The following is a 13,407-nucleotide window of genomic DNA, read 5'->3' on the forward strand; positions in this document are numbered from 1 at the left end:
GAAACTTAATCGGGCTGCTACTTTAACCTAACCTAACCTAATATCTTATTTTAACTTAAATGTTGTCATTATGTAAGTTTTAATTTTGTTATGTAACTATTAATTGTATGTAGCTTTAGGCATAATTTAATAACCGATACATTATCAATATTTAACTTTGTAAGATTTAAAATCTCGTATGTGAAACTACACAATAAATACTAAATACTGTTTTTCAGTTACAAGAATTTCACACTCTAGTAACTGTCGTTGCTCTAGTAACTACCCTAATTTGTTTTGTGTTTTTAAGGATACAAATACATTTTTTTTGAAAGCCGGATCACCGAAAACAACTAAAGTAGAAATTATTAATTGCATTAAAAATGCAAATAGAAGCGGAAGTCAATTTTAGAAGCATAGCATTTATTAAAAATTATGAATTTTTGATTTATTTTAACTAAGTATTACAGTTAACATTACCTGACTTTCTCGTAGCTATATTGATGGAATCATTTGTAAGTGCATGTAGAATGAAATTTTTTACTACTGGTTTGTTGACACTAAGTTCAGTTGATGTATGGTTATTTCCCTTTTTTACGTCTTTCACAATACATGACTGCAGCTGAAAAGTCAAAAGCCAAAAAGACACAGAAAATGTGGCTTGTTAATTTTACGAAATTTCTACTTATACCATAAACTTAAAAAATATAGCGGTTTAGTCATTTAATATTTACGAAAGGAGAACAATTTTCGAATTAAATTTATAACGTCCCAGCAAAAGATATTTCAGCAGTAACAGTTTGATTGCGGTTTTTGGGATACAATAAAATATGCAGTTCATTTACTTCATCCTAAAAATGCTATAATTCAGCGCAATCGAGCATCTTTCTACATGTATAGACTGCACTAATGTAAGTCAGGAAACGCCAAATCATTTCTGCACTAACGAAAAAGACTTTTTTCATATGTTTGGAACTCAAATTTTTAGCACATTAATGGTCATAAACTAGCATATAATGTTCAGAAAGTAGCATAACATGTTTGCGACATATATCTTAATATGTTAGAACATATCGATGTCCTCATTCCAGAGTAGGCTATGTCGACTTATCTCTTTTTGATAGATTTCGTTGTTTTTTATTCGGATTGATGTGAATTGCATCCTGTCAAAAGTTCGAATTTATTGGACACTTCTATTAAAAGTTATGGTTAGGTTAGGTGGCAGCCCGATGTATCAGCCTCACTTAGACTATTCAGTCCATTGTGATACCAAATTGGTGAACTTCTCTCTTATCACTGAGTGCTACCCGATTCCATGTTAAGCTCAGTGACAAGGGACATCCCTTTTATAGCCGAGTCCGAACGGCGTTCCACATTGCAGTGAAACCAATTATAGAAGCTTTGAAACCCTCAGAAATGTCACCAGCATTACTGAGGTGGGATAATCCACCGCTGAAAAACTTTTTGGTTTTCGGTCGAAGCAGGAATCGAACCCACGACCTTGTGTATGCAAGGCGGGGATGCTAACCATGTTAAAGTTATGGTTAATATTGTACTACAGTTTTAAAAATTTCCAATCCAAAAAGGACAAAAAGCTTTGTTCGGTCTAAAGTGATCGAAGTAATTTTTTGCCATGTTTTATTATCACTATTTTGAATTCGTACATTCTAAAAAAAATTACAATAACCATGATTTTTAGGCCGAAAAAAGTGAATTTATACCTTATACGGTTTTTGAGAAATTCAAAAAAAAAAAAACTTTGAACTTGTTTCCTGTAAAATTCACTTCTTAGACTTAGCATACTATGGAATGGAGACATCGATATTATGTTTGGAACATTTTTTAAATATATGTGTGAATGCAAACATATATTAATTTAGAAATTGCTTATAAACATATATCTGTTTAGCAAGAGAGACCGAGATAGTAGCTGCAAGTAAAAAAATTGAAGTAACCAATTGGAGCCTTAAAAAATATAAACACACAAAGAAAATTTCATTAAAAGATTTTTCTATCGGTGTATGCGTAAGGTGAAACATAATATATTTGAACAATACAAACGATATTTTGTTTGGACCAATTCACAAAATATATATGCTTGAAGCAGAATGTGTTTGGGAGTATATGTTGCAGAAGCAATTTTTTTTCAGGTTGTGGATGTACAAATTGCTATAAAATAAGCCACTGAATCGGTTGAGCTGTCGATCTGCATGCATCGGGTGCAATAACGTAAGGCAGAAAGCGGAAAGTCATTTGCTGCATGCAAATGGTGATGAAAAATAATGAAAACATTGGATTCATATAAGACTCTCCCCATCTCTCGCTCTCCAGTATTGCTTTTAATATGTGTTAAGGTCACACGCGTTTACATTTAAACAGTAATAATGAAAAAAAGATTTTCCAAATTGAGTATAACAATATTTAAAATGCAATGAATACATGATATAAAATTAAAATATTTGACAAAGTACAATATTGTAAAATTAAATATGAATCCTACTACAATATCTCTCTTTCTTTAAAAAGTTTCGTAGTCCTTCATCCATCCAGGATTTTTTCGATTTCTAGGTGGCCTTCCATTAGCTATAACTGGGGAAATTTGTGCGGATTCTTCTTCAATTTCACATGACGAATGGAACGATGATTCTGGAGATATTTGAAAATTTGCATTATTTAAGATCCCATTTTCTTCCAATTCTTCTGCATTCTCAATTTCATTTGTTGAAACCTCCTCTTCCGTATAAAGGGTGATTTGTTAAGAGCTTGATAACTTTTTTTTAAAAAAAAACGCATAAAATTTGCAAAATCTCATCGGTTCTTTATTTGAAACGTTAGATTGGTCCATGACATTTACTTTTTGAAGATAATTTCATTTAAATGTTGACCGCGGCTGCGTCTTAGGTGGTCCATTCGGAAAGTCCAATTTTGGGCAACTTTTTCGAGCATTTCGGCCGGAATAGCCCGAATTTCTTCGGAAATGTTGTCTTCCAAAGCTGGAATAGTTGCTGGCTTATTTCTGTAGACTTTAGACTTGACGTAGCCCCACAAAAAATAGTCTAAAGGCGTCAAATCGCATGATCTTGGTGGCCAACTTACCGGTCCATTTCTTGAGATGAATTGTTCTCCGAAGTTTTCCCTCAAAATGGCCATAGAATCGCGAGCTGTGTGGCATGTAGCGCCATCTTGTTGAAACCACATGTCAACCAAGTTCAGTTCTTCCATTTTTGGCAACAAAAAGTTTGTTAGCATCGAACGATAGCGATCGCCATTCACCGTAACGTTGCGTCCAACAGCATCTTTGAAAAAATACGGTCCAATGATTCCACCAGCGTACAAACCACACCAAACAGTGCATTTTTCGGGATGCATGGGCAGTTCTTGAACGGCTTCTGGTTGCTCTTCACTCCAAATGCGGCAATTTTGCTTATTTACGTAGCCATTCAACCAGAAATGAACCGAACACTGATTTTGGTAATAAAATTCAATGATGAAATGAACCGAACACTGATTTTGGTAATAAAATTCAATGATTTGCAAGCGTTGCTCGTTAGTAAGTCTATTCATGATGAAATGTCAAAGCATACTGAGCATCTTTCTCTTTGACACCATGTCTGAAATCCCACGTGATCTGTCAAATACTAATGCATGAAAATCCTAACCTCAAAAGAATCACCCTTTATAATTCCGCAGCATTCTCAGTGCTGTTACTGTTGCATAAGTCGAATACTTCCAGTAGAATTTGAGCGGAATCTGTTTTATCTTCATTTATATGATATCTTTTTTCAAGAGATTTGCATGAGTACGAATTAGTTTCTGGTTGTTAGTGTCATAGTATATTACATTATAATTCACAGTACCAACTCGTTCCACTTCCCCTGGTAACCATTTATATTTGTTATTTTTAAAAATCTGGACGTATATCTTTTCCTCTGCCTTGAAATTTCTTGCTCTTGCTCCGTGTTTCTTATTGAACTGCTCCTCTTGTTTAACATTTCTTTTTATTGGAACATTTTTATTTTCTGGCTTTAGTAAGTCTAAGGTGGTTTTAATTTTTCTGTTTATGAATAATTCCGCAGGTGATTTCTTTTATTGTCTGGGTGTTGAAGAAATGTTTCTAAATTTTCTTTGCTTGTTCCTTCATCTTTTAGTCAACGCTCTGCTTGACCGTTCGATTGTGGATGGTAGCGAGCTGTACGTATATGATGTATTCCCCTTTCATTTATAAATTTGTTGAATTGGGAACTAACAAATTGTGTTCCATTATCTGAAACTATGGTATCTGGATCTCCATATCTAGAGAACATTTCGTTAAGTTTTGAAATTATTGTAGATGAACTTATATTGGTAATTTCGAAAATTTCAGGCCACTTTGAGTAAGAGTCCACTATTACGAAATAATATAAGCCATTGCATGGACCCGCAATATCGATGTGAATGCGTTCCATGGGTTTCTGTGTCACAGGCCACGATTGCAATGTATGTTTTATTGGTGATGCACTTGATATAGCGCATTTCTGACAATTACAGACATAATTAGTTACGTCATCATCAATACCAGGCCAATAAACATGACTTCTTGCAAGGGATTTCATTCGTTCTTTTTCAGGATGTCCACGATGCAGTTGCTTTAAAACTGTATTTCTTAATTTTGGAGGTATAACAATTCTGCCATTAAACATCAGGCATCCTTTTACTACGTACAACTGATATCTTCTTGCATAATACGCAGAAAGTTCGTCCTGAACTTTTCCTGTCCAGCCATTATTGATCAATGAAATAACTTTTTGAAGAATTTTGCATTTCGACGTTTCATTTAACACAGCATGGAATGTTAATGGAAGGTTGTATAATTGATCGTTCAAATTTGTAACGCACGAATCTTCCAATCTCGTGCATGCAATAATTATGTCCTCATCAGGCTTTACATTTGTATCAACAAGTCTTGATAAAACATCTACGCACCCGAACTCTTTTGTGTTTACGTATTTGATTTTAAAATCGTATATCATTAATGTTAGTGCCCATCGTTGGAGTCTATTAGCGGCATAAGTTGGAATGCCTGTCTTGCTTCCAAATATCGCTAATAGTGGTTTATGATCGGTGCACAAAAAAAATGTTCTTCCATATATATAACGATGAAATTTCTTTACAGCAAAAATTAAAGCAAGTCCCTCTTTTCAATTTGTGAATAATTTTTTTCTGCAGGAGTTAATGTCCGGGATGCATGTTCGATTACCTTTTCTGAATTATCTGGATATATATGGCCAATATATGTGCCAATGCCCTTTCCTGATGCATCAGCAGCCACCTTAATTGGTAAATCAGGATTGTAATGGGTTAACATCATATCGGATTTCAGAATATCCTAAAATTTTGGAATGATTTTTGGCATTGCGACGTCCATTGAAATGTTGAATCCTTTTTAAGCAAATTATCGAGTGGTTCTCTTAATTTATAATAATTATATTTTTTATATTTTATTATAGTAATAATTTATTGAACCCAGGTATGATCTTACTTCCGATTGATTTGTAGGTGCCGGTAATTCCAAAATAGCTTTTATTTTTGCTGGATCTGCTCTTATACCTTGGCTCGATATAATGTTCCCAAGATATTTCACCTCTTCCACAAAAAATTTACATTTCTCGAATTTGATGTGAAAATTATATTCTCTGAGCTTTTGAAGAACTTTATACAATTTTTCAAGAAGTTTTTCCACAGTTTTGCCTCCAATTATTATGTCGTCGATGTATGCAGCAGTATCGTCTATCCCTGCCAACATTGTATCCATGATCTGTTGAAATTCCCCAGGAGCGCTCTTTACACCTGGAGCTAGACGATTAAAGATGTATAAACCATTGTGTGTATTAATGGTTAATAGTTTTGCTGCGTCAGATGTTACTTCCGTTTGCAAATATGCATCCGAAAGATCTATGTGTGTATTTGTATTTATTTATGTTTGAGACTTTATGATATATGTCTTCTGGTCGATGAAGTGGATATCTGTGAGGTTCTAAACTATTATTTAAACCTGATGAAGTAATCACCGCATATTCGGACTTTTCCGTTTGGTTTCTTTACTGCGACTATGAGTGCAGCCCAATCGGAGAATTCAACGGATGATATAATACCAAGAGATTCCAGTCGGTTAAGCTCATCCTCAATGAGTGGAAGCATAGCAAACGCTACTGGACGTTTCGCTCTGAACACTGGCTTGGCATTGTCTTTAAGATGTAGCTGTACTGTAGCCTTTATGCATTTTGCTGGTGTATTTTGAAATATATCAGCAAAATCTGATTGGACCTTTTTAATAGTATCCTTGTCGATTACACATTTCATTTGGCAACATATTGAATTAAGGGGTATTTCCCATATATTAAATAACTCACACCAATCTGTTCCGAAAACATGAAGAGAATCTATTTCGACAACTGATAGACTGCAGTTGCGCATTTTTCCTTTGAGTTCCACCTGACAGTCAAACTCAGCCAGAAGTTTAATATTTGTGTTCGATGCACTCGTAACAGTACGATTTTCTAAAATTGTACCGGGTTTACCCATCTGTTCCCAAAGTGATTTTCCGATTATTGAAATGTCTGATGCCGTATCGACTTGAAGTTTTACATCGTACCCCTGGTTGTTTTGTGATGCTATTAAAATGTTACCATTTACGTACTTACGTCTTGAAACGTGAGAGATTTTGTTGACTTTGACAACATTTGTTTGGGGATTACTACTTTCCTGATTCTTGTACGGCTTTTTGTATGTTGATCCACGTTTCTTACCTTGCCTGTTTCTGGAAGGTGTTTTGCAGTATCCTTCCTTGTGACCTACAACATTACATTTACTGCATTTGTGATTGATGAAATTACAGAATTTTGCAAAATGCATTGCTCCACAGTTCCAACATGGGGTTTTTGGAGTGCCATTAGCATTTTTGGATTTTATTTCTGATTCGATTTTGATTTAATGGCATTCACAGTTGTGGTGCTGTCTTCCACCATAGCAGTGTCGCGTTTTAAGTTAAGGATTCATTGCGCATTTGTTACAAGTTTATCCACGGTTTGGTTTGAGTCATCTTCAAGGACAGATAACGATTTCATTCTAATCTCTACATCTGAATGAGATTGTAAACCGCACACAAAAACTAAGCATTTAAATTGATCTGAATTCATCTGTGATAAATTAAATTTTTCGCACTATTCATTAACACGAGCTGCATAGGACACCAAATCCTCTTGTGGAGTTTTAACAGTTTGAAGGCATTTGTAACGAACGCTAAATACTGATTCTTGAATTCCAAACATGCCCTTTAATATCGTCACACTTTCCACGAATGTCAAATCTCTCGGATTTTTAGGTAGAATGTATGCTGCATATTTTCCGTATGCGACCGAATTCAACTTCCTCATTAAAAGTCTTACTTGGCCAGCATCACCCAATTCTCTTCCTTCTATTAAAAAAATGTCTTCATGTCGTTTGTACCATGCATCAAAAATAAGGGAATTCGACGGATCGTATATGAATTCCGCAATGCTGTTTGATAATTTATCCATTAGGTGTTCATTGCTTGTGGAGGATGCTGTTAATCTTTCTAAGATTTCAGTCTGTTTCTTTAACAGTTCCATGATATTTTCTTGCGTCGCCATTATCCTCGTCGCCACAATATGTTAAGGTCACACGCGTTTACGTTTAAACAGTAAGAATTTATTTCAAAGAATAATGAAAAAAAGATTTTCCAAATTGAGTATGACAATATTTAAAATGCAATGAATACATGATATAAAATTAAAATATTTGACAAAGTACAATATTGTAAAGTGAAATATGAATCCTACTACAATATGGTAAATATAAAGCCGATAAAAATCAGTTGAATGTGGTACTAGCGTCTATGAAGGTAAGTGTATTTTTCTCGTTAATTTTTTTTTTCAATAACATAAATGTTTTGCTATGAAAAGGAAAGAAGAGAAAATTAAAGAATTTTTGAAAAAAGAATTTTTGGTTTGCAATGGTTATAGACGACATTAAGAAATACTATTAGATTTAGCGTTTCTCTTCCTTTCGTTTTCATAGCAAAACATTTTTTGGCAATATGAGTGATTCCTGCTGTGAAAAATAATAAGAACCGTTATGTTTCTTTGTAAAAAACAATAATGGCTCGGCTTCATTCTATGACCACGATAGTAAGCTACTATGAAAGTTTTAATGATTTCATTGATTTACATTTTTTGCAAACAGCTTTCAAAAATTTCTTTGCATACAAAATTTCTGTTAATTTCCGTTATGTTAAAGCTTTTGTAAATTTTAAATGTAAGTGTCAATACCACATATTTCAATAACATCGAGAGTTTGTTTTTAAGGAGATGCCACAAATTCTTGTTTTTTAAACCTTCCTCTTTTATTGGATCTCAGTTGGTTCTACACTGGACTGATTACCGCCGGGACGCTTTACATTTATGCTCATATACACAATAATTTACTGACAGTTTATCGAAGGAATTTGTATGGCAACAGTAGATTTAATATTAACTTTCATGAATATGGGGGTTATTCGGTATTTTGTTAAACTTTTTCACATACTAGAAATTATTACAATATTTTCACATACTTTCATATTTTTTTGTTATTCAAACATTTGCATATTTTTATTTCCAATTGTTTCCCTAGAAAAATGAAAAAGGGTTTTTATATTTTTTCAGCTCATTTTTGAGAAAAATTCAAATACTGGTTGAAAGTGCAACCTACAAACAAATTAATGTATAATGTCTGAAATTTTTGTTTTTGTTTTTCAAGATTCATTTTCTTGTTGAGTGTTTTGTTTACGCGTTTTAGTGTGCAAGTGATTGCTATTATACTCACGATGGAAAAATTTCCCTCACGTATACTAATGCACAATATTTACGTTTTACATGTGGATTTATGATAAAACCCCATAAGTCTAAAAACTCAATTTTACAGGGGAGGTCTCAAAAACTTCTGCAGAAAATATCTGGAAAATGTTTAATATTTATATGATAGATCCTTTCGATAGCTTATTTTTAGAGAAAGTTAGGAACCACCGACTTATGTTGTTTTGTCATATGATATTTTATTTAAAACAAAAAAGAAACACATCTATTTAGGTGTTTTGTCGCATTGAATCCTGCTCATATTCTGACTAAAAAAAACAAATCAAAATAAATATGCGTTTATTTTTATTTGTTTTTTTTCGACAAAACACTATGACTCGAAATATGTTATGTTGTTTTGTAAAAAAAAAAAATTTCAATTACATAAACCTTATGTGGACTTATTTTGTTTTGTCGAAAGTATCATACAAGTATTTCGATTTTATTTTACAGCATATGATGATGTTGTTTTGCTAAAATTAAATTTAAAAATTCGAGACACCATTCTATATCTCCCGATCTAGGGCAGATATTGCATCTGTAAACACAGAAAGATGCGCCTTCAAAAACTACACACAACATAAAATTTTTGAGAAATTGTTCTATCTCGCCTTATGGGGTTCTGTCATAAGTCCACAGATATTTTTCGATTAATTCAAGAATTTTTTTTTGACAAATTATTATTTTTTTTTTTTTTTTCAAATTTTAAAGATAATTTCGTTGTTTGAAGGAAAAAATTGGAGTTCAAAATTGCAAGAATGTGTTTTTGGCGCATTTGGGGTAAATGTACAAATTTTAATAAATTCTTAAGTATGTTGTTTGAAATACGGACATTTGTGAGTAACTGTTCCCCTTTTTTAGTCCATTTAACCAACCTACGCAAAAAATTATTAATGTAATTCCCTTACTTTCACAAAACACAATAAGTTCTTGAGCTAAAATAGAGTTAAAGTGACTTTAGTTTCCTCGAGGGTTCACTTTTTTAGTGTACGTTTGGTTTTTTTAAATGGAAAATGTATAGTCAAATTAAAAACTTCAATTTGAATTTTCAGTGCCTTTTATTGGTTGTAAAAACCATCGATACACCGTATAACGATGTTATCATTTTGGGGTTGTCAAAGCGTTCGTTAAACAATCGAAAAAGCGTATAAAATATGGTTTTCATGACGCTTTGAAAACGTTGTTAAGTACGATCGATACACCGTAGAATGATGTTATCATTTTGGGGTTGTAACAACGCTTTTACAAAGTTTTTCTGATGTTTTTTTTTGTGACTGGGTGGTGACAATAGTTTTTTTATTAAAAATCATAACTGAGCTACGTTCATTATTTAGCTGAACTGTTGTATCAACTGAACATAGCTCGGTTTGTGTCTACGCTAAGATAAAGTTACCTTTAACATCACGGGCATTAATTTGCGTGCCTATTTTCGAGTAGTTTCAGAGTTTAATTGAACTTACCCCCAATCTACATTAACTTTAGAATGTAAGCGTATAATATAGGGTTATCTTCTCCTATGATCGCAGAGTGCGTCGTATTTTCTACAAGATGACCCGATTATTTACTGAGTAAATAAAACAAACACTTACGGTTCTTCAGGGCAATAAATGCTGGTTTAAGTTTTATTATTTTTGGCCCGCTTTGGAAAACGTGGATTATTATTTTGAACTTGATATATTACTACAATAGACGTCGGTGTTTAAAAAGCGCTGGGCACACATTTATCGGACCCTTACGACTTTTACTCCGTTGTCAGAACAGTTAATTTGTCTCTCTAGTTTAATTTTTCTATCTAGTAGGCTTTAACCCTATGCCACTAAGTCGCCATGGTTGAGATGATGGCGTGTACACTATACCCACGTAAAGGGGATGTGGTCACTTCAAATCGAGGGTTTTATCTGGGACTAACCAGACAAAAAGACATTTCTGGGACAACAGCTATCACATATGTTTGTGATAGCAGCTCGCGAATGGATCATGTTTACAGTTAGAGGCATTTTCTTATGGTACATTACACACATCAACTTTTTTTGCGAACGGTCCCATCGCCCACTTTCTCGCCCCTTCCGACCATGAGGGCCTCGTCCCCATGACGTAGGGACAGCGAACACACCATGATCCGGACCATGGCGGGGTGGAGGCAGAGGGATTTGACCAGCTACAGAGAAGGAGTCATCAGCCGGATATATTAAAACACAAGATCAAATATTAGGTTATTCAATAAAACTAATGTATTAGTTATCCAAATATGATGCTAAAATTCTAGACTTCATCATATCAATACTAAGGTTAGTGTCAACTAGATGATAGGTTGAATTAGAAATAATGCACATCCTACGATAGGCTCCACAGAAGCATAATTCGAACGTTGAAAATCAATGTAAAGAAACTGGTAATTCCTAGATGCCCTAAAAGGAACATTTATCCTAATCCTAGATATCAATTCCGAGCATGGAATATCCGCACTAACTAACCTATACATCATCATGGAGCTCAACATCGTCCGTCGGCTCCTAAGAGTAGGCAAATTAATCAGCCTCAATCTTGACGTATATGAAGGAAGAACAAAATCACTGTTCCAATGAAGATGTCTCAAAGCGAACAACAAGAACTGCTTCTGAACCGATTCTATCCTATCAATGTAAACTTCATACTGAGGATCCCACACGATAGAACCATACTCTAGAATGGGTCTAACAAGGACAGTAAAAAAGCCTCTTTGTAGCATAAGGGTCCGAAAACTCCTTCGCCCAACGCTTTATGAATCCTAGAACCCCATACGCCTTACTCACCATCGAATCAATATGACCATTAAAATTAAGCCTACGATCCATAACAATGCCAAGATCAACAAAAGAATCAACCTCTTCCAATAACGAGCCCCGTATACTATACCGAACATCAATAGGCCTAGAACTAAAGAATCGCATAAACGTGCATTTCCTCAGGTTCAAATCCGTCAGATTTACCCTACACCAATCATCAAAGCTATCCAAATCACCTTGTAATAAATGCACCTGACCAGAATTATCAAACGAGGAGAATAACTTAATGTCATCAGCATACATCAAAATCCTGAGGTAAATCGTTTATAAATAACAAAAATAAGACAGGCCCAAATGACTACCCTGAGGCACACCTGATGGGACATCAAAGCACCTTGAATAGGAATAACCAAAAGTACAGCAATCAAGATACGACGAAATCCAAGCTAAAAGTGTAGTGGCTAATCCTATCCAGCTTATATAACAAGAGCTTATGATTCACCCGGTCAAAAGCCTTACTAAAATCCGTAGAAATAACATGAGTCTGATTTCCAACAACAAACTGATTAATAACATGAGAAGTAAATTCCACCAAGTTCGTAGTAGTCGAAAGGCCCTTACGAAAACCGTGTTGGCAAGGATCCAGTATCGGAGAAATGCCATACGACAAAACATCAGTCACCATCTTTTCAAAAGCCTTGGGAATAGCACTCAATTTTGCTATCCCCCTATAATTACCCACATGAAAGGGGCTCCCCGACTTATGAAGTGGTACGACAAAAGAGCTCCTCCATCTTAGAGGGAAATAACCGAACCTCAATGAACTATTAAATAACATCGACAATGGAGCAGAGAGACATTCGGAGCAGAGAGACATTCGGAGCAAAACCTCAGAATTATTCCAGGAATCCCATCTGGACCACCACTGGTGGACGCCTCAACCCCACGCAAATACCCAGACACAGACAGACTATCAAATAATGGAATTGCCACCCTATCAAGCGACCTTATAGAATAGGGATATGAACCATCAGCATCATAAGCACCCTTTCTATAAACAGATTCAAAATAGCCCGCGAAACAGTCCGCAATGGACTGGTCCCCATAAAAGTCAACACCATCTCTCCGGATTTTCGACGGCCTAGTCGAAGACTTACGTTTCATCCTAACAAAATCATAAAAAGGCCTCGGGTTACAATGAATGTCATCTTATTGATGTTTAAATTAAAGGAGTGAATGCAAAATTCTTTCCACAATGACGTTTTAGAATCTACGGTGTTGTTTCCGCCTGCATTAATAATCCTAGAAATTAAAATACGTAATTTAATCGCGACTTTGGTAAATCCAAGTAGAAGGTCTTTGAAATCACAAGCATTACTGAGAGGACAAATTAAATCTTTAATTTTACGGCAGAAACTGGGATGATAACCATTGCATATTAAAACATGTAATGATATACACAATCGTGGTTGTGTTATATCTGAAGAGGAGGGGGTGTGTGTAAAACCACAAATAACTTGGAAGGAATTGTTTATTTATTCATGGAGTCCTTAGATAAAAAAACTATCTCATCTACATTATTAGCGGAAAAGGATGGAATTTAGGAAATATATAGAGTGAAACCACCATATTGTTAAAATATATGAACTTTCTGTTATAAAGGAAAAACAATATTCGAATAAAAAATATACTTATTAATGTCCAATAAACATAATACGTATTGTGTTATAACATTTTTATTTCTCGAATTTGAGGACTCCCGGATATGGCAG

The 13,407-nt window shown here is 34.5% G+C and overlaps 1 protein-coding gene across 1 annotated transcript in view; it reads right to left on the reverse strand.

Moving 5' to 3' along the window:
* Positions 1-13,407, reverse strand: part of LOC142239792 (uncharacterized) — a 348,222-nt gene that overhangs the window by 321,358 nt on the left and 13,457 nt on the right. The window contains exon 2 of the mRNA XM_075311557.1: positions 460-601. Within this exon, the coding sequence (XP_075167672.1) occupies positions 460-601 (142 nt within the window). The remainder of the gene's footprint in view (positions 1-459; positions 602-13,407) is intronic.

Source organism: Haematobia irritans, chromosome 5 (genome assembly GCF_050003625.1).
Source record: "Haematobia irritans isolate KBUSLIRL chromosome 5, ASM5000362v1, whole genome shotgun sequence".
NCBI lineage: Eukaryota > Metazoa > Arthropoda > Insecta > Diptera > Muscidae > Haematobia > Haematobia irritans.